The 21056-nt window shown below is 37.6% G+C and overlaps 1 protein-coding gene across 1 annotated transcript; it reads right to left on the reverse strand.

Annotated features, from left to right (window-relative positions):
• Positions 1-5411: 5411 nt before the first annotated feature.
• slc28a1 (solute carrier family 28 member 1) lies at positions 5412-19992 on the reverse strand. The gene is made up of 19 exons (XM_053623235.1): positions 19346-19992; positions 19092-19171; positions 18905-18978; positions 18643-18734; positions 18369-18558; positions 17964-18105; positions 17385-17498; positions 16984-17076; positions 16803-16883; positions 16644-16724; positions 15293-15418; positions 14497-14627; positions 14229-14397; positions 13949-14134; positions 13801-13830; positions 13573-13654; positions 12543-12641; positions 5966-6071; positions 5412-5831 (listed from the first exon to the last, which is right to left on the reverse strand). Exons 1-19 carry the CDS (start codon positions 19449-19451, stop codon positions 5717-5719), a joined length of 2097 nt encoding a protein of 698 aa, XP_053479210.1. The 5' UTR covers positions 19452-19992; the 3' UTR covers positions 5412-5716.
• Between the last annotated feature and the right edge of the window lie 1064 nt (positions 19993-21056).

Here is a 21056-nt window from a genome sequence, read left to right on the forward strand (position 1 = left end):
GTGCATGAGGTGATGACCCAATTTTTATTTTATTTATTTATTTATTTGTATAGCGCCTTTACAAAAGACATTGACCCAATGACGGGTAAGATTCTCCAGTGGCCAGAGGAGGACAACCTAAGACAGGGCTTCACCACCACTGGGCACCTGCCCAATGCAGGAGGTGTATAAAAGGGAATAACATGTATAAGGGGAATAAAAGGGGTGGATGTGATGCCTCTTTTGGGCCAAGAGCATCAAAGGGGGGATTGTAAGAAATTACAGACTGCCTCTCAGCAGATTCCACCACAAACTGTGTTAGGATAAGCTTGTTCCCCAAAACGGCAGAAATATCAATGGGACAATTTATTTGAGTCTCAGCAATATGTGTATAATACCACCTAAAGTGACATTCAGACAGTTATAGCATGGGCGCCGCAGTGGGACATCAAGAACCATCCCTGAACAAAGGGCAACATGGCCGTAATTAGCATTCAGAAAGACATTTGTCTCGATAATCCTATCACCTCACCATTTGGGGTCACACCTGTAACAACATCCATACTGTGAGAAGGGAAAGTGATCGCATCAAATGCTATCCTTAATTTACATTTAGAATGAAACGTCATTTACATTACATACAGAAAACCTGGTTTGAAACACAGTATAAAATGTCATTGCTGATATTGTTCGGGGTTCACTTCATGTACTTTGTCACTGCCACGCTGTAATAAAGTTATTCTTCTTTGAGAGCTTCGACATCCTTTTCATTTTTTCTTACAGCTTCTCTCCACAGAATTTATAAGTGCTATGCCTCTGTGGCTAATATAACATGCTCTCACACAGCAACAGGATAGCTAATAGAGCCAGTTCATAACTTGCACATTATTATTATTTTAAATTCTGTTTCCCTGGATTAGCACCATTTTTTTCCCCAAAATTTCGCAGCACAAATTGATAAAAATTAAGTGTCATATTTCCTCTTGCTGGAGCATTTTATTTATATTTGTCTCACATGCTGCTAAATTTCCAAATGTCCTTTTTCCAAAGCCATTGATACATTTTCTATAACAGCACACCCTACCATGTTTTATTGCATATGCTTAAGTAAAACACAGTCACACTCAGCAAAAGACACACACAGAAAACATAAACTATATGTCTTAATACATATATAAATTAGAAAGCCTGTCAGTAGCTGTTTTAACCACCCTGCATTGACATTAGGTGTGAATGTATGTGCGTGCAAGTACGAGTATGTGTGGTGCCTTTGTAATGGGCTAGCACCCCATTCAATGTTTATTCTTGCACTGTGCCCAGTATTTCCAGAGAAAACTCTGGCTCCACTGAGACAGTTATCTTCACTTTTGTTTTGTTTATTTCTATAGTGAGATGTCTACATTTACAGTAGAAAATATCTCTGATAAATTTCCAAAAACATCTTCACATTTGTCTGTTTTTGTTTGTTTCAGTTCACAAGTAGACTATATTAGGCCACTTCTGTTACAAAACAGGACTCAAACAGGAAGTAAGCGCAGGAGTAAAGTCTGTTTTTTCACTTAAGTCAATGTACGAGGAGGCGGGAAACAAGGTCTAAGCATAAACTTACAGCTGAAACAAGAAACATGAACTTAAACAGGGCATGGAAACACTACCACTTTTACTAACTGAGACTTCTCTCATTTACCTAGAAATGAGGCATGAAACAAAACTTAGAACACGACTATGACATAAAACTCTCGTTTAACTACGGCCTGCAACTCTCGTTTAACAATGACTACGTTTACATGGACAGCAGTAATCTAATTATTGACCTTACTATGAGTAAGATAATAATGTGATTAAGGTGTTTACATGAGTCACTTTTAGAATACTCCTTTCATGTACCCGTTGTACATGTTATAGAACATAATTAGATTAACGGCACACGTCATTACATCACCGCGCCACGCCGTCCGACGGCCCTCCAGAATTTCACGTATCAACATACAGTTCATCTTCGTTATGGTACCGTATACAGTTTTGGGTGTTTTTATTAATTTTTTTACAAATGCTTTAAGTGCAGTTAATTATTTGTCATGCTGTACATGCAAATACACAACTGCTTGAAGCCATGGGCTGCGTCCCAGTCCGTGTAATTACCGTCTATATAGTAGCCGAGATACATGTATTTTTCCCCACTACAGGCCTATAGTAGGCAAGTATGCGGTTTGGGACGCAGCCGTGCTCTCTTGTTCGCCGTAAAATGTTGAGCCCTGCCGTGTGTGATCATGTCCTGTCGCAAAATGTGGTGAAAACTCTCACACAACGTTAATAATGTGATTAAGGTGTTTACATGTCTGTAATACACGTCCATAATGCGACTAAAATAGGAGTACTCCACATGTCTTTATTCGATTAGTGCTTACTTCGAGTATGACTTTAATCAGATTAAGGTAATTAAAAATTGCTGTTTACATGGTAGTAGGTCAAATTAGGATTTTTGACAAATTCGTATTACAGAAGAAAATTGTAATTTAATTTAGGTCTCTTAAATTTCTCAGGTCTGTTACCAAGCAACCAACAATGCACAAGCTGCAGCTGTGAAGTAAATATTAGAGTAAAATGAAGAAACAAAATCAGTGTACTTTTAATTTCAGTGTTGCAGAAATATATGTTTCGAATAGCTCGTTAGAAAAGGCAAAGCCTACTCTATTCGTTAAGCTTTCACCTTCACTCAGTCGTGAAGACAAAGACAGAGTGTGGGAAAGAGTCACCAAAAATGTGTCTCATAGCCACACATCCCACTGTGGGCCCTGTCACCAGCATGAAATGCGGGGCACATGTGGGCCCCAAACTATGGGGCCCAGGTTGGTCCCCAGTGGGACAGCCCACATCCAGCTCAAAGTGGTCTGTGGGCATGTTGTGGGCCCACAATGGGTCTCACTGGGGGCCCAGTCTATTTAGTGTGGGCAGCCCACACTCAGCCCACACTTTGGGCTGTCCCACTGGGGCCCCACCTGGGGCCCACACATACCATGCATTTCACTCAGATAATGGGGCCCACAGTGAGCTGCCCACTGCAGGATCAATTTTCTGCCCGCAGTGGTCCTACACAGGCCCCAAAGGGGCATGTTTGCTGGCTACCACATTTCTGCTGGTGTTTGCTCATTTATCACAGGGGTCATCAGGAATGGCTTCAAAGGATATCCTGAATCACCTAGCAGCCAACTATTTTGTCCACTTTCCTGCAGACATGCATTGATGTAACTGCAATAAAAGCTTTTGTGTTAAGGATTCTATAGTTAACACATAAGGTTGTGAGGTGATCATAATCGTACACTGTCAGGAACAACTAATAACAAAATATCTTAACTGTATTCCAGTAATTTTATTAATGAGTTGTAATGGTGTATATTAATCATAATTGTATAAATCATATCATCCTCTCCACTAGAGGACTTCATTGTAAACAGTGAGCCATCCACCTATTACCCCCGACATCCTAGTTACTCAGAAAAGCTCAGTTTTGATGGCTCTTCCTTTGGAATGTAAGTAGGCACTACAGCACTGCTTGCCTTGGCCACTTCTGTTAGATTTTTAGATATGCTAGGTTGTGACATGTTTGCCTTAGAAGTGACATTGCTTGAAAATCAGCTTTTGCAACAACAACAAAAAAAACACAAGATGTTAGTCAATTGCACTATGAAAGCTCTGTGACAGTTCAAGTTGGTCGCGATTCTTCTGCTAACTGCATTATCATATTTCCTGGGACTCTGACTTATTTATCAGTGATTTGTTGTCAAAGTGCAGCACATCATTTGGGTCTTCCAAAAGTCTTTCCACTATCAAACATCACTGTACTTTATCTTGTATCTTTAATAAATGTAAGGCCATTCTTGGACAGGTCTATTGTAATGTTATTGTTACTGTTGGCTTTCAAATAATTTTTAAGTTAGGACACTAGATGGGTTATCCTAAAGTTAAGACACTTTTTCCCAATTTTTTTTTCAAGTTAGGATGCTTCTGTAATACCCTTTTTCTATCTGTAGTTAAGATAATATAATGCACTTAGGAAATGTTATTCTGTAATAGCTTTTGTCCTAAATGAGGTCCTAACTGAAATTGCCATGGTTACCAAACAGATAAAATAGGATTCTAAAGTTAGGGCCTTTGTGTAATATACCCCAGGTGATTTTTTCCCCCTAATCTTCATCTGTCCAGTTTTGTGCATGCTGAGATGATTTTCTGCTCAGCATGGTTATAAAGAGTGATTATTTGAGTTATTATATACTTCCTGGCAGCTCAAACCAATCTGGCCATTTTCCTCTGACCTCTTGTGGCTGGGTGTTTTTTTGCCTTTCTTGTATTAACATCCATGCCAAAATCACATTTTTCTTCCTTTGAGCATAAGCATTATCATTTGTCTTTAGCACACATTATGCAAGTAATGTATAAAGTGTACACAAGGAAATATTTATTTTATAGTTTAATAATAACTTTATTAACATTTTTTAAACTTACTTCAGTCTACTGAGCCTGACACAATCAAATATGCCAAACATTTCTTTTTTTTTAATCAAGCCTGAAATTGCAATAAGATTTTATTCTTAAATGTCATGGTGAATTATTTTTTTCTGTGTAGTTATGCATTCAATCTGTTCATTGTACTAATGTTTCCTTCGAGACATGCTGCTTATGCTACATCAGAGGGCAGTTGAACACACAAAATGCTATAAGTGTTCAATAGGGATCCCACAGGATCTAAAACAAAACCTGAGGGAGTCGGTTGTTTTACTTTTAACGTTCTCAGGACAAAAAGTGGCCACGTTGAATAAAACAGGGGCAAATTGGATGTAGCAGATTGCTGGCAGATTGTCAAATGCATTGTCCATGTTTATTCATTTATCCTCAGTAAATGCTTTATCCTGGTTAGGGTCATTGTGGTCTGAATTACTAACTTGTTCAAGTTTTGCTTAACAGTCCCAATTAAGTTTATCTGAAAATGTTATGGGCAGGTGCATGAGCATGCAAGATTGGTCAGAATTATTTGGAAGTGGACAGGAATGGGATTAAATAATAAAAAAAAAGTGGTCCCTTGTGGCCCTGCGATGTGACCCTGTCCAGGGTGTACCCCGCCTTGTGCCCGATGATCCTTGTGATAGGTTCGCCGTGACCCTGAAGGATAAGCAGTATAGAAGATGAATGGATGGATGGATGGTCCCTTGTGCATTTCTACTTGCTGGAAAGCTGCCCTCTTCCACATATATGTGCTCACACATGCCTACAATAGGATAGTGTTGATCTGATTGACAATTGAAAGAACATCATCCCTCCTATCCAGAGAAGGACTACTTATGGTCTCTTGAAGCCCTATGCAATAGCTATGCAATGGCTATGCCATCTTGAGAAAATCAAAATGTTTATAACCAACTAAAATAATTTTGTTTGAGTGCAGTACCAGCTCTAATACTTTATTGTAACTCTTAATAATTAAATAACTTTTTATTTAAACAACACTACAATACAAAACACACCTGAACTTCTATAATATTGCCAACGTACTGCATACTTTATTTTATATCTACATATTTTTTTTATCAATATGATCCCTCACATAAGCAGAAAATTATAATATTTAATTTTATAATATAATTATGAAATTATGAACTTTACAAGTATAATGTGCTATGTAAATCAAACAATACAGTACATACAATGCAAAGTTTTCTTTGCACTTTTAAAAATTAACATGTTCCTAAATGCAAACAGTTTCATTATAAAGATCGCAACACTGTGTGAAATAAAGAGTGGCATTTTTCACCATGCTCCAAGATCCCCCAAAAGAAATCACTGTTTCATTCTTCACAGCACTGTAACACAAAAATTGCATAGTAATACTCAAGGCATCTGGGTAAATACATTCTCCACTATTCAAACATTATTTGGGATAATAATGGGAGGAAATATTTGCCTACTTGCTTATGCAGACATCCTTTGACCTTACCTTTCATATAGGCCATAACAGCAAGTTTGGAAGTTAGTATCAGTGGTGTTGAAGACAAAATTTTTAAACACCTCTATACAGTCTAGTTGTGGAAGACAAAGAAGGCCTGGAAGTAGACAAAGAATTCAATTGTGATGTTAAAAGTCATGAACATAGATACCAAATTGACTAGCTGAGTGCTTCACACCTCAAGACTTCAAAGGATCTGCAGCATTTTATTTATAACAATATAAACTAAAATAACTTTATACATAGTTTTCAAAAATTAATTATTTAATTTAGCTGATTGAAAGAAAATAAATACATAAAAGAAATACATAGTATCTGAATATTTTGTTTGCACTGCATTTTGTTTGTTAAAAACAAAAACTGTATGAAACATCAGAATCAGATGATGCTTTATTCATCCATTAAATATACTATGAGCCAGATTTATGTCTGTTATGCTCTTGTAGTGAAGAGAAAATACTGAAATTGCAAATACAGACTTAAGTGATGGCCAGAGAGCTCTGAGACACACAGGACAGATGCTGCCAAACACTGAGGTAATATTAAGTGATATTTTTAGCATGATATTCACCCTGGCAAATAGCTGTATTAAGACCATCTCCACTGTCTGACAATTTGTCTGACAGTATACTAGACAGAAATTGCTGTTTTTGACAATGTAAATACAAACAAAAAATTATGTCCACTGCAGAGATAGGAGAACCTGCCAAAAGGACAACCATCTCAGAAATACTCCATCAATCAGGCCTTTATGGTAGAATGGCTCGATAGAAGCCACTCCTTAATAAAAGGGATATGGCAGGAACTTAAACAAGGCTCATATTAGACAGCATGAGGAAAAAGACTGAACTCTTTGAGTTGAACTCCAAGTGCAACGTCTGTCAAAAACCAGGTACTGCTCATCAACTGGCTATCATCACCATTATGGTGAAGAATGTTGGTGGCAGGTTCATGCTATGGGGTTGCCTCTCAGCAGCAGGGATGGGGAGACTAGTCAGGATTGTGTAAAGGATGAATGCAGCAAAATACAGAGTGGTCTTTGAAGAAAGCCTGCTCCAGAGTGCATACAACCTCAGACTGTAGCAAAAGTTCCTCTTGCAGCATGACAACAACCCAAAGTATACAGCCAAGAAAACAAATCTCTGAATGTCCTTCAGCGGCTCAGCCAAAGCCCAGACGTGAACCTCACTGAACATTTGATGGTATCAGAAGATGACATAGACATTTCCCATCCAAAAGTACATTGCACGAACAGACATTAAGATTTATTGACAGTTATTTAGTATGTGATGGTCACCCTAATCTATATTGCGTAAACAGTTTCCGGTCACATAGGGCCATTTCAATTGATGGATGGGCATTATTAACGTAACAGTGCCCTGTTGTGAATAAATAAATACATACATACAAATAAACTATACCTAACATATTCATTGTGAACAGTGACATTGCAAACAAAGCATGATGGCAGTTTTACATCACAGTAAAAAGCAATTGCACCAGTTAACAAAAGTTTCTTCCTGGAAAATTAAGCTTCCATGCCCCTTTTCTTCTTCTTTGATTAGAACCACTGCCCAGAGCATGGCTTAGGTCTCTGATTAGACAGTGATTCTAGTTTGTTGTGGCACAACTTCAATGTATTAATGAAAGTACATTGAAGAGTATAATGAAGAGCAACACATGGAAGGTTTAGTTTTTCAGTGTGGAATAGTTTCTGCATGTTACTAATGTTTTTCTATCCTATACTGAATTGCACAGTGGATTCAGCTATTCAGCAATGTGGATTGCTGCTAAAGTTGCTGCTAAAAAAGTGTCACATTCAATTCTGACACTTCTGACAAGTTCAGCATTGTGTTAGTACTCATGAGAGTCTGTGTCTGTCCATTTTGTTGTCTGCCATTTCTAGCATCAATCAGGAATCCAGACATGTTTGCAAATGCTTACTGTTACACTCTAAGTGATAGTAAAGCATGATGCAAAATGTCTATGTTTACATGCAGCCTAATAATCTATTGATAACCTCAATTAGAATAGAAAACATTAATGTAATGTCTGAATAGAGTAAAGCGATTGAGGCCAAACCGAATGAAATTTCTAATTAAATGAATGAGGAAGGTAATCCTTTTAATCATCTATTAATAGCCATGTAAACTTGTCCTATTACTGCCACTACCAGACTGAATTTGTGCATTCTCCACCTGTCCTTTGTCAGGCTGTGGAATATAGACGGATGCAAATATAGGTGTGCATGCTTAAAACAGAGTTTATTAAATAATCCAGGCAGAAAAATCCAAAGGGCAACTCAAACTCGTAGACAATGAACAGGCAAAGGTCAAGTAATGAACAATCAGGCTAAACTGGGCAAGGCACAAAACAGAATCAAAGGGCAGAAACAGGATTCAAAACAGTGAAAGGCAAACATGAGAGAATCAAGGCATGGTAACGAATATTACACAGGTTACACAAGGTGACTAAGCATATACTTAGCAAAGAGTGAATGCATGGAAAGTCCTTTTATGTTGTGCTGGGATTGTACTGTGAATTGGATGCAGGTGTGCATGATTAGAATGAAGGTGATTGTGTTCTGGGAATTGCTGTCCAAGGTGGCCATGTTTGTAGGCAACAGTGCAGGATGGGAAATGTAGTCTCTAGTCCTCTTCTTGCGGAACCCCCCTTTTAACTTGCGGCTCCCGAAGTGCGTAATAGGTTTAGGAGGGGGTCCTGGACACCCAGACCAGATGTTCCTAAGGATTTCTAAATCCAAATGAGTGTCTTCCTTTGTGGGGCCAGAAAGAGGATGCTTGCCATGTTCTCTGGTATACCAATGCGTGGCGGTCTCTTCCGTACCACAGAGAGATGACACAATATCCCTGGCCTGGCTTGGGCATGGAGCAACGGCTACCACGCAGCCAGCAGGGGGAACATGATGTAGCTCTTAAATTTTTCTTTACATCCCTGAGCGTCTGACCGTTGAAGGCTCTCCATTTGTAAACAATCCTTCTTAGAATGGTGAATTTTAAATGGTTTGGAGACAGCCTTATAACCTTTCCCAGAGTGACGAGTAGTAACAGTTGCTTCTCTAAGGTAATATCTTATGTCCTTTGTAATGATCGGCTATGATGATGTCATGTGGGGTCAAGGGGCGCGGTCTCCGCCCTGCTCTCTCTCTCTCTCTCTGTGACCTCCACATTGTGTGCTGACACGCAGTCTCATGTTAAGGTACCATTTTTGGGATGTTTTACTTGGTTAATCCTCTTCTAATGACCGACCTGTAACCATGCGTAAGCCTATGGTATCCTTCAATGTAATAAACGAAGAACAGCACTTTCACTTTGTGTCCGGCTGAGTTATATTAACTTTCCTGAGAAACCCGTGAGGGTCTAGCTGGATCCTTATACCTTTCTTGTTGGGATGATGTAGACACACACCTGAGTGCTCCAGAACACCAAACTGCCAAAAGTACTGCTTTAACTCATAGTTCTTGATGATAGTTCAAGATTTAACAAATCTTGTGCATTTCATTTGTAAACCCTAGCCAGGTTTTACAAATGAAATTGCTCATTTTAAACTGTTAAAAGCTAATTAATCTCTTAATGCTTGTGGAAATAAGAAGGGTGAACTTATTTTTTCCCAGCTGGCTTCTGAATGTTGGTCTACTTTTTGAGAAAAATAACTACATATCAAAATCTGTTGAGTTGTGGTTTTTGTTTTTGTAGTCATCTGAGGGAACCAAAGCACTGAGGAGGCCCTTGATAAATTGAAAACAGCATTCACCACCGCCCCATCCTCAAAGATCCCCATCTGCCATCAGAATCAGACAACACCATTTGCCATCTGTCAACTCTGTTTCCCAAAACTCACTGCGGTCTATCCGCCCCGTACTACATTTCCCAAATCACATGAACTCTGTGACACTCACAGTCACCAGACTTCTGATTACACTCACCTGTTGCCTATCACACACACACACACACACACAAAGTACACACACTCGCATACACATTGCAAAGTAATATGCTCAGATTGAGAGAGAGAGAGAGAGAGAGAGAGAGAGCAGGAGAATGGGGAGGGGGTTCGCCTGCCTCTGGATATGCTGCCAAGTGGTCCTGTGCCAGTTGGACCACCTCTTATAGCAGTGCAAGACAGTGGCACTGGACCCATTCCGCCATCCCCTCTGGTAGCCAGGTGACGAACTGGTCCAGAACCACTGTCTGGCATTGCTAGAAGAGGCAGTCCAACTGGCACAGGACCACTTGGCGGCATAAGAGTGACAGATATTGTCGCTTTTTTCATGGAAAAAAAATGTAGGAACAAGCAACATAGCTCATCTGATGCTGTAACACGTTTGCATGTGGGTGAATTAGCCTGTTAACTGTAGAAAAAAAGAGCTTTGGGTCAACAACCTGCATTTCTGATGACAGAAGACAGATATGAGGAGCGTGTGGTATTTATGGTATTTAGGTTCAGATAGGGCTAAGGAATGCACTGTGAGGCCTGTTTTTCTGTAAAGTCATTCTATGCGATGACATTTTGATTTCATGGCATGGAGTTCCAGGGTGAACCATGGGGAGGAGTGGATGGTACCAGCCAATAGGGGCTTGGTCTTCAAGAGCACTGAGTAGAATTATTCTGTGAGAGGATCTCAGAAGGACAGGTAAGGTTCAGTGAATCAATTAGATTGGATGTGCAAACATAAGCAAACAAAGAAACAGGGTCAACAGCATTGCGATATATATTTATATCCGTTGGGAGTAAGGAGGTTTAGTTGTAGGTAATCGTGCGGTATTCGGTATTTGCCAGGTTTCAGTCAAGGAAAACATGTCAAGACACCTATCAATAATTAGTTCATTGAGAAATGATGCTTTGTCCCTTAAGGAATGACAGATTAACAAAGCATAGTTTTGATAGGGGACATTAGGACATTCTGTGTTGCAGTGTTTATCTGGAGTAATAGTGATCAAGTTTCTTGGAAGAGTTTAGACATCGCTGGGATGAAGGGTGAGCATAGAGCAGTCTATTTGTCCAAATGGTAGGAATTGCAGTGGGAGACATATGGCAGGCGAGAGGGATTTTCCGGGCTGACCGATGGATGTAACATGGGTGAAGGCAGATTCCGAGCTCAACACAAAGCTGGTCTAGATGCGAGTGGAAGTTCAGGGCCCTGAATTGTGAAGTTAGGAGATTAGTTTCCATGATTTGCACAGTAAGCACGAGCGCAAGACTGAGTAGTGGCATAATAAGGGGACAGCTCCAATGCATGATCATATACAATGTACAGCGCACAATTTACTACCACCCCACCATTAACCAGAACTCAACAACCTTAACACCACCCAGTTAATCAAGAGGAAGGCCAAATTATTAAATGTAACGTTTCAAGAAACTAACAAAAATATACAATGAGAAAGAAAAAAACACTCTGAAACTGAAAACAGTGAACTCAGTGGCAAAAATTTAACATGGTCTTCAAATAAACAGCATTCTTTGTTAATAGTTTTCTAAGCTGTGTTTTCACTAAGCATGGTTTATGAATGCAATGCTAGGATTTTCATTTATGCTTTCAAACTTTTTGTTTACGTTCCGCAAGTTTACGTTTGCCATTCTGGCACAAGTCTCGCATGTGGGTGGGCTTAACAGTGCTTTACTCTCATTGGCTAGTCAGATTTGGAACAACAGTTCCCTGACCAGGAAGTAGAAACTTCAGTGATGCAAATTTTGGAGAGCATTCTGGATGCAGTTCTCTGTATACATAAACCCACAAAACATAAGCAAAACAAAATATAATGTACCATGACAACCATGATTTTTTTTATATGAAACTCTTTCTTTCAATATGTTACTCTTTTTGTTATCAGTATATGTATCAGTATCAACAAGTTCCCAAAAAAATTTACTCATACAAAAGAATTATTGATGCATCCCTACTTAGTATGGTTCTAAGATTTTTAAGGTTATTACGTGATTACTAGATGTAGTAAGCACTTTTATGTTGCTGTATCTTCAGCTATTTTATGTGCTGTCAGTCAGTTAATGCAAGTTGAATCCCAACTGCTAAACTGAGATGAGATCTAAAGTGTCTAGTACTAGAAAATTCTTAATATGTTAGACTTATATTAGCAATTTATATGAAACCTGGCCTTCTAATGTGTAGCTTAAGGTATTAATTTGTTATTTTTTAAATAGTATTTTTTTGTCTCTTGCTGTTATACTACATTGTATTGCAATTAACAGGTTATATTCGCTATAAAATATATAAAATTCTTAATCTGATTGGTCCGGTGGATGAAAACGAGCAGACAGTATAAAGTGAACAGAATAATCAACATAAGGGTACAAAGAACACAGAATAAAGAATCATACTGGCTCTGTTGTTATGAGGTGTGTACACAGCTTTGTAAGTAGTTATACAACTATGACTAAAGTCCATAATGACACAACTAGAGATTGCAGAGAGGGGAGGTGATGTGGAGGTCAGATTACTATTACCCACAATATATGATACAAAACTGAGGTGTGGCTATGAAATTGCACATGATTAGGATTTACATTGCTTGTTTGGATTACTTACCAGCAACAGAAGCATTAACCAGGGACACACAAGTGCCTGTGAGCAAGGCTCTTAGTACTAAAGCAGAAATATCACTTTTTCTTGAAGGACAAATGGAAGCTGTAACAGACATAATTGACATGGACATTATTAACACATAATTCTCATGATTCTCCTGCATCACTACATTTTGTTACATAATGTTAATATTTACCACCATGCCCTGTGGATTCTTAAAAAAATCTCAAAACATTTTGAAATGTAAGGTCATAAAATGTTTTAAATATATTGTTGTTAACTATTAGGTATTTAATTCTGAGCTTACAATTTAAGGCCAATTTAGAAAACATTGAAAGCTAAATTGGGTTAAATTGAAAACTGGAGCCAGAGTCTGCACAGTAGGGACCGTTGGAGCCAGAGTCTGCATGGTAGATATGGCCAGTTGGACAGTGTGTCTGCATCTAGCCCACCTTTATTGGCTGTGGACTCCGCCCAGCTTTATATTGGAAGTGCGCACAATGACAGGCATGAAATAAGTGCAAAACATAGCAAGTGCAAAATGGGAATTATGTGTTAATGATGCATCAAATAACGCTAGCTCAAATTGGTAAGTATAGGGTTTTATATATATATATATATATATATATATATATACAGTATCTCACAAAAGTGAGTACACCCCTCACATTTTTGTAAATATTTGAATATAACTTTTCATGTGACAACACTGAAGAAATGACACTTTGCTACAATGTAAAGTAGTGAATGTACAGCTTGTGTAACAGTGTAAATTTGCTGTCCCCTCAAAATAACTTAACACACAGCCATTAATGTCTAAACTGCTGGCAACAAAAGTGAGTATACCCCTAAGTGAAAATGTCCAAATTGGGCCCAATTAGCCATTTTCCCTCCCCGGTGTCATGTGACTTGTTAGTGTTACAAGGTCTCAGGTGTGAATGGGTGAATTAATTATGACCATTTATGAAATCTTGTCAGTCATGTGAATTTAAGTTTTCTTAGCTTGGATGTTTACGTGCAAGTGGATACTCACACAATCCTCCAATCACGATTCCAAGTGAACTGAAGTTGGCAAAGCCACACAGAGCATAGGTGCTGATGATTTCTGATCTCACCTTAAATGACAAAGACTATGTACTTAACGAAGAATTGGGCAATTACATATCCAAATGTAATATTTCTACTGCTTTGTTAATAATTGTTTTATTATTAATCTTAAGATAACTTTAAGCTTTAAATAAGTTCAAAGAAAAATTCATACTTTTCTTTGTCCAGCTAGTATGTCATGAGCCTAAATGAATTCAGACTGTATTCCGTAACGTTATATTTACATTTGAAACACAACATACTGTGGTTAGATTACAATGTATTTCAAATTCTAGGCTTTAGAAAAACAGAATAGAACTCACTGAAATGTAATTTCCCACTTCTGTGATGCCATTTAATCGATTGTTTTTCAATTTTGACAATTTCTCATAAGCTATGAACTCATTGAGGAACAGTTTTGTGCCAATAAGTTCAGCCACAATGAAGCTCTCCTCAAATGGTATGCCCATCATGAAGGCCACCGGCATGAATACATATGAGCAGATGAGCTAAAGTGTTGGAGGTAAAAGTCACTTCAATATACTTCTTATTACTGCTATAGCTATTATAATGAAGGACATAGTGATTTTAATGATGCTGGACCTCAAATGTGATGTCTGGATATCCCACCATTCCTCCTAGCCAGCTCAAAGCTGCATTGATGAAAGCCAAAATGGAAAGAAATCCAATCAAGTTGGCAGCTATGTTAGCCACAAGCCCAACAGATGCAGATGCTCCATTAGAAGCAGCCTCCAGGATATTCTGTTCACCACTAATAAAGAACAACAAATAGATAGACAAATAAATGCAATCTTTGGGCATATTTCACATATTATGAACATTATTGTGTCACTGTTTTATGGGAACTCACCCGCCTTCTACTTTGATATTGTCTTCAGATTTAAACTTACTCTCTTCTGTTTCAGGATATGAGAGTTTAGACATGGCCAATGCACATGGGGCAGCCATTACAGAGGCAGAGATCAAATAGGATGCATTAATCTGAGGAGGTTAAACTTTAAATCAATACAAATGATTATAAATGCTAAACCGTACAGTTTTTGCCATTTTTGTTCAAGTTATCGTTATCCAATTTTTAAACACTGGAACCTCATTGTAAATTTGAGTGGTTCTAAAATAATACATACACTTACCATCCACTTTAATAGGAACACCTGTGTATATATATATATATATATATATATATATATATATATATATATATATATATATATATATATCTTGCGGTGTAGTTATCAAATGATCCAATCAGATGGCAGCAGCACAATGCATAAAATCATGCAGATAAGTCAATGTTCGCAAAAAATATAATAATGTGGAAAAAGTGTGATCTCTGTGACATTAACCTTATCAGGGTTGTTGGTACAGAATGGGCTAGTTTGAGTATTTCAGAAACTGATGATTTCCTGGGAATTTCATACACAACAGTCTCTTGACCTTTATTTGCAAGATTTTATACATTGTGCTGCTACCACATAATTGGCTGCTTTGATAAGTGCATAAATGAGCAGGTATACAGGTGTTCCTATTAAAGTGGATAGTGAGTGTATTTTCTGTCCTCCAGTGATGTTGAAAAGATGCTTGATCATTACCCAAAAAAAATATTATTGTGGATTTGCATCTTTCAGAATGACAACCTTTCTCACCCCAAACGAAATGAAAGCTCCCATCACACTGCCTGCGATTGTGGCAAAACCTCCAACAATGACAGCATGTATCTCAGACCTGGTCATGTCTTTTAAATAGGGAAGAATCAGCAGTGGTGCTTCTGTCTGATACAAAAAAAAGCAAAGATGTTAATGTCAGAATAATAATAATAATAAAAAATTAAACATACAATGTGATTTTCTTTTATTCTGAAGGTTTGAGAATAATCAAGTATTGCCTGGATATTCTGCACCACTCATACTGGTGGTTTCTTTGGTGGAAAAAAATATTGATTTCACTTCAAAATCAGCAAATCGTAAAAGACACAAACGATACATTTCTGGCTGTTAGATTACATTTATTACATTAATGGGTTAAATGAGGAGATTACTGGATTTAAAAAATACAAATTATTAGTGCTAAACATTAGGTCAGATTTTAGCATTTGCAAAGCATGGGATTAGACCAAATTTAATTTCTTCTCATTCAATTAAATGTTGAAATTGTCATGAAAATGTGTATATTCTCAGAATGTTTTAATTCTGAAACATAGACCCCTAGGCTGCCTTTTTTTATCTAGTGCATATAATAATACTGAGAAATATTCAAATAATTCTCAAATTAAAAATAAAGATTTAAGATAGCTGCAAGCAGCAATGGCAGATTCCTCCTCAAGATTTCAAAATTGACATGGTAGAGAAATGTATCCCACAGATACAACATTTCAACGTATTTGGATCAGTGGCAGATTTTAAGTTAATTTTTGTATTTTTCCACAAATTATCATTGTAGAGAAAAATCCATCATGGGGACATTATGGGTTTCCCCATGAGCAACCAGGCATGCATACTAACTTTCAGACATTTTGGCCTGACGGAGTAGAAATACCATCATTTTGAATGTGTCAACTTTCTACACTTCATGAGTAGAAGATTTATGTAATTTTGGACAAATTTTCAATGTACTGGAAAATCTATCATGACAGACTTTATGGGTCCTATTGACTTTTTTGTTCACCATGAGAAATACGGCATGTATACCAATTTTCAGGCATTTTTGACTTATGGGGCGAAGGGAAAATCATGAAGAATTTGGGCGCTAAACTATGGGCTCATGTGTGCCAACTATGGGCTCATGTGGGTCATTCGTGGTGTTACTCATGGCCTGTAGTATCAATGTGCCAAATTTAAAAACTTTTTACCATTCAGATCTGGGGTTATTGGGCACTTTATGGAGATAAGGAGAATAATAATAATAATAAGAAGAAGAAGAAGAAGAAGAAGAAGAAGAGGAAGAATACTAACAATAACAATAGGTTTCCTCCTGATGGAGGAATCCTAATTATATTACCTGTCCAACAAATATATTCCCTGCAACACTCAATGATTCTGTAGGAGAGGTTCCCATTGTTATCTGCATAATCCAGGAAATCTGAAGAAACAGACAAAATGTTCACAAATACATTCAATCCAAAGATATCACATACTGAAAGATTATAATGACTCTCACCTTAATGATAATCCATTGCATCACACCAAGGAAGTAGAGTACTGACATAATACTGCTGAAAAATATCACTATAGGCAAAGCCTGCAGAAAAGTAGACAAAATCAAGTCTCAGTTGCTTTATAATATAGATCACACAAAAGCAGTTCACTGGGTATTCTGCAAAAAGTTGATCCTCACTCACCTGAAATGCAAAGATTGTCTCTTTTTCTCTGTCTGATTCTACCAGACTGCCAAACACAAACTTAGAGCCAGTATGGGTGTAGTTTAAAAATGTCTAAAAGAATGTAAGTAATATAAGTGATATAAGTAATATGAACAGGAACTGTTGCAGTAAATGTTGTATGAGTGAATTTTTTTTTAATGCAAATATCACATGCCTACTGTTTCACATGCATGCCTACATCTTTGTCTCATACAGTTTAATAATTTATTTATTTATTTATTTATTTATTTGAACTTCCTTTGAGACCTTTTTTGTCAACAGCAAAAAATAAAGATCTGGTGTCATTTTATTTGAATCAGTCAGCCTTTCACTAATCAGCTACTGATTCACTAATTCATCTGTGAAATCATTTGTTAAACCTGGATTTGTGCTCCTAGCCAGTTGAAAGCTATGAAACCTGGCTCAGTCCTTATGACAAACAGGCCCATGGCAAATTGTAATCCAAGCCCCCAGAGGATTGTCCTCCAGCGCACCTGAGGAGAAAGGCCCAGAGTTTGTGTGCATTCATGGCGTATCAATCTATCAGCAGTTTAATTTAAAAAAATAAAATAAAACCAGGGTTTATTACCAGGAACTTTTAGATAACCGCAGTGTGATAAGATTCCCAGGAAATCTAAGGAAGATATGATTCTTTCTATAAAAAGACCTACCTCTTCAGACGTTGTTAAGGATAATGCTTGATTGTATTTTTGTACTTAAATTGATCACTTTGATTCTGTACTCAAATTGATCATAAATTGATAAATTGATTTAGCACTTGCGTCAACCTAACATTAATCTCTAGTGTCTTAGTCTGTTATAAATCCTTCTAGATATTTTAATAATTTTGTACTACTCTTCTTGTGACTTTAAATGTAATCCAATCATAAATGAAAATATTTGGGGAAAAAGTCATTAATACATGCATATTTGTATGAATGTATGATATCAGTGCTCACTGCATATCTTTTTGCAGAGAAGATGAACAAGCTGAGGATAAAGAAACAGACACCACCAAGTGAAATTAGCTGTTCAGGGTTTTGCCTTGTGTCAACTGCCAGCCAGGCCACCAACAGTCCTACCACCACTAATATAAAAACCCTGCAACATACCAAGAAAAGAAAACAAGCCTGGTTTGTCTTCCTAACATCCATTCATTATGGTAATTGTTTGACAAAGCAACATGCCAAACAAATTTTACATTTTGAAATTTTATTTAAAGAGGCTGAGAATAATTAAACATTATTCATTATGGCAGGTTAGGAGAGGTTGGCAATTATTGTGCAGTTCAAAGGTAAACTGGGTGTTGCCAATTCAGGTTTCAAATCAGAGAACACAAATCATGTACAAAGTGCAATACCTACCATTTTATCCACCTGATGTTGGCTTTAAAGCATCTTCCAGCAGGCTTTAAGAAATGTTTTATAGTGTCTCCTTTGGACCTCTTCACCAAATCATACAATGTGAAAAACACCGCCACACTGGTTAGGACAACAAGAGCAATGGCTTTCTGGAAGTTCAGCCAGCAGGCAACAGCAAAGTATGCCACATAGCCTGTGTTGTAAAATGAAATACAAGACCCTTAGTATTAAAGGAATCCAGTCCTATTAATAAGATGACATAATTTGCATTTTGTACCTGCACTAAGTATCCCCAGGGCAGTGTATTTGACAATCCGAGAGTGAGCCTTCAAGATGTTTTCAATAGCAGTGATGGGTTTGAATATTTTGCTACATTGTCCACAAACAATATATAATTATTATGTTCTTTATTTATGTATTTATTGTTATTTTATATTAAGTGTAAATAAAAAAACTTTGTGGCACTTTCAGGAAGGTACAACAATAGGTTCCAATAGACTGTAACCAAATATATATTTAACTGTACTATCCATACACACCTTATAAATGATTTGGACTCTTTTTCTGATTCTTGCTCTGCTATCTCACTGTTGCGATCTGATATTTTTTCCTCCTAGAGACCAAAAAGAGCTTCCATTGTATTATTTTGTAAATAGGCAAAGTATAGAATCAAATCACTGGCTATCTTGGCAAACTGCACAAATGGCAAATTCCCAAAGCACCTACCTCTGCCTCAAATCCTGGATTGTCCACTCCATGTCCATTACTTTGAATGGCATTTTTCAACTCTATGTCATCAATATTCACTGCAGGAGAAAGATGATTTTAAAATCCCTTACCCATAACCTCCAATCATAAGATGCAATAACAGCCTAATAAAGTACAATTGCAATTTCTTAACACTCAGTGAAATAATTCTCATTGTTTGATCCCTTTATAAAGCAAGACGCAACACAGCAGAGAAAGAAGTAATGGCTTACTCATTGTGCTTCCTCTTTGAATGAGTGGCAAATGCGTAGTTGTAAAACCTTTACTAGCAAGTATAGTCAGAGCTTTAAGTGGGATCTTATTACTAATTAACTGCATGGTTGTGAGCCCATGTTCTCTCACTTCCGTGTTATCACTTTTTTTTGTAAGTGTAGCAAATAAGCCACAGGTTCATAGGGAGGGATTAAGAATAGGGAAATGAACACAATAAACTTCTGGAGTCACTTAGGTTCGGCTGTAAATTATAATTTAAATTATAACATCTGTTTGGAAGACAGGGGGGCTGTAACATCTGGTGTAAACCAAATACAGAATTCCACAAAAAAAGAACATCATACCTATGATTAAGCATGGCAGTGTCTGTGTGATGGTGTAGGAATGCTTTGCTGCTTCAGGGCCTGGGAAACTTTCAATATTTGAGGGAAACATTCAATTAAGTTTTATTTCTATAACGCTTTTAACAATTGACATTCTCCCAAAGCAGCTTTACAGAAATATATCAATTCAGGATATAGATTTTAAATGTATTAATTTGTCCCTAATGACCAAGCCAGAGGTGATGCTGGCAAGAAAAAACTCCCTGTGACGATATGAGGAAGAAACCTTGAGAGGAACAAGACTCAAATGAGAACCCATCCTCATCTGGGTGACAATGGATAGTATAATTATAAATACGTCCCTTCTATAAATGTTCTAATACTACATGGTCAAATAGTGCAGGTGTGTAACCAGGAAAATTCATTATAGTTTTTACATGAAGTCTGTTTTGTTGAACTTCTCCACTGTTCACTGATGGAGACTTGAATACAAAACTGTTTGTGGGAATTTATAGCTAAGGCTATAAATAGCCATTGTAGTCCTAGCCATCACATAACTGTTCATATGAATTGAGGTCCAAAGACATCTTATGGTTTTTAATTGGTACCATCCTCAGCAATCTCAATGATCTTCAGGCTGCACCATGTGGGGCCATCCTCAGCAGCAGCATGTGACTTCCAACTGATGAGAACTCCAACTAGAAGTAGGGCAACAGGATGGATCAGGCAGGTCTGGAGAGCAGAAGGGTCCAGGGTCACTGGTATCTCAGGAGCATCATGTGTAGCTCAGCAGAAAGAGAGAGGGCGAGAGAGGGAAAGAGAGGAAGAGATTGTTATGTATGCGTATTGTTCTATAATGGTTAAGTTCAGTGTACTTTGTGTGAGTGCAAGCAGCGATGCCGGAAAGACTAACTATGACCGCATAACTAAAAGGGAGAGCCAGAAAGTAACAGACATGAGGGCTCCCTGGGACATAAGGCAGCCAGATACTCCACCATCAACAAACCTGGGTGAACGCATGAAAGTGGTGGGGACGACAGCATCCAAACATCCCACTTCACCACAACACTCCTGTGAGCCCTCTAGATCTGCTCCTTTACCCAAGAGAAAAACTATTCACAAAAAGCTTGACTAAACAAATATGCCTTCAGCCTGGACTTCAGTCCTGAACAATAATTGGAAGGCTGTTCCATAACTCCATAACTTTGAGGTACTAACAAATAGCCTGCACCTTTTGATCAAAACATGAATTCTGCTTTTGTACCAGAAAATCCGAAAGGAGAATGTCCAGTCTTCTGCCCGTAAGTTAAAACTCAAACTCAACTGGATTATGCAGCAAGACAATGATCCAAAGCATAGGAGTAAGTCCTATTCCTAGAATTAAGTG

The sequence above is a fragment of the Ictalurus furcatus genome, chromosome 4 (genome assembly GCF_023375685.1).
Source record: "Ictalurus furcatus strain D&B chromosome 4, Billie_1.0, whole genome shotgun sequence".
In the NCBI taxonomy this organism is placed as follows: Eukaryota; Metazoa; Chordata; class Actinopteri; order Siluriformes; family Ictaluridae; genus Ictalurus; species Ictalurus furcatus.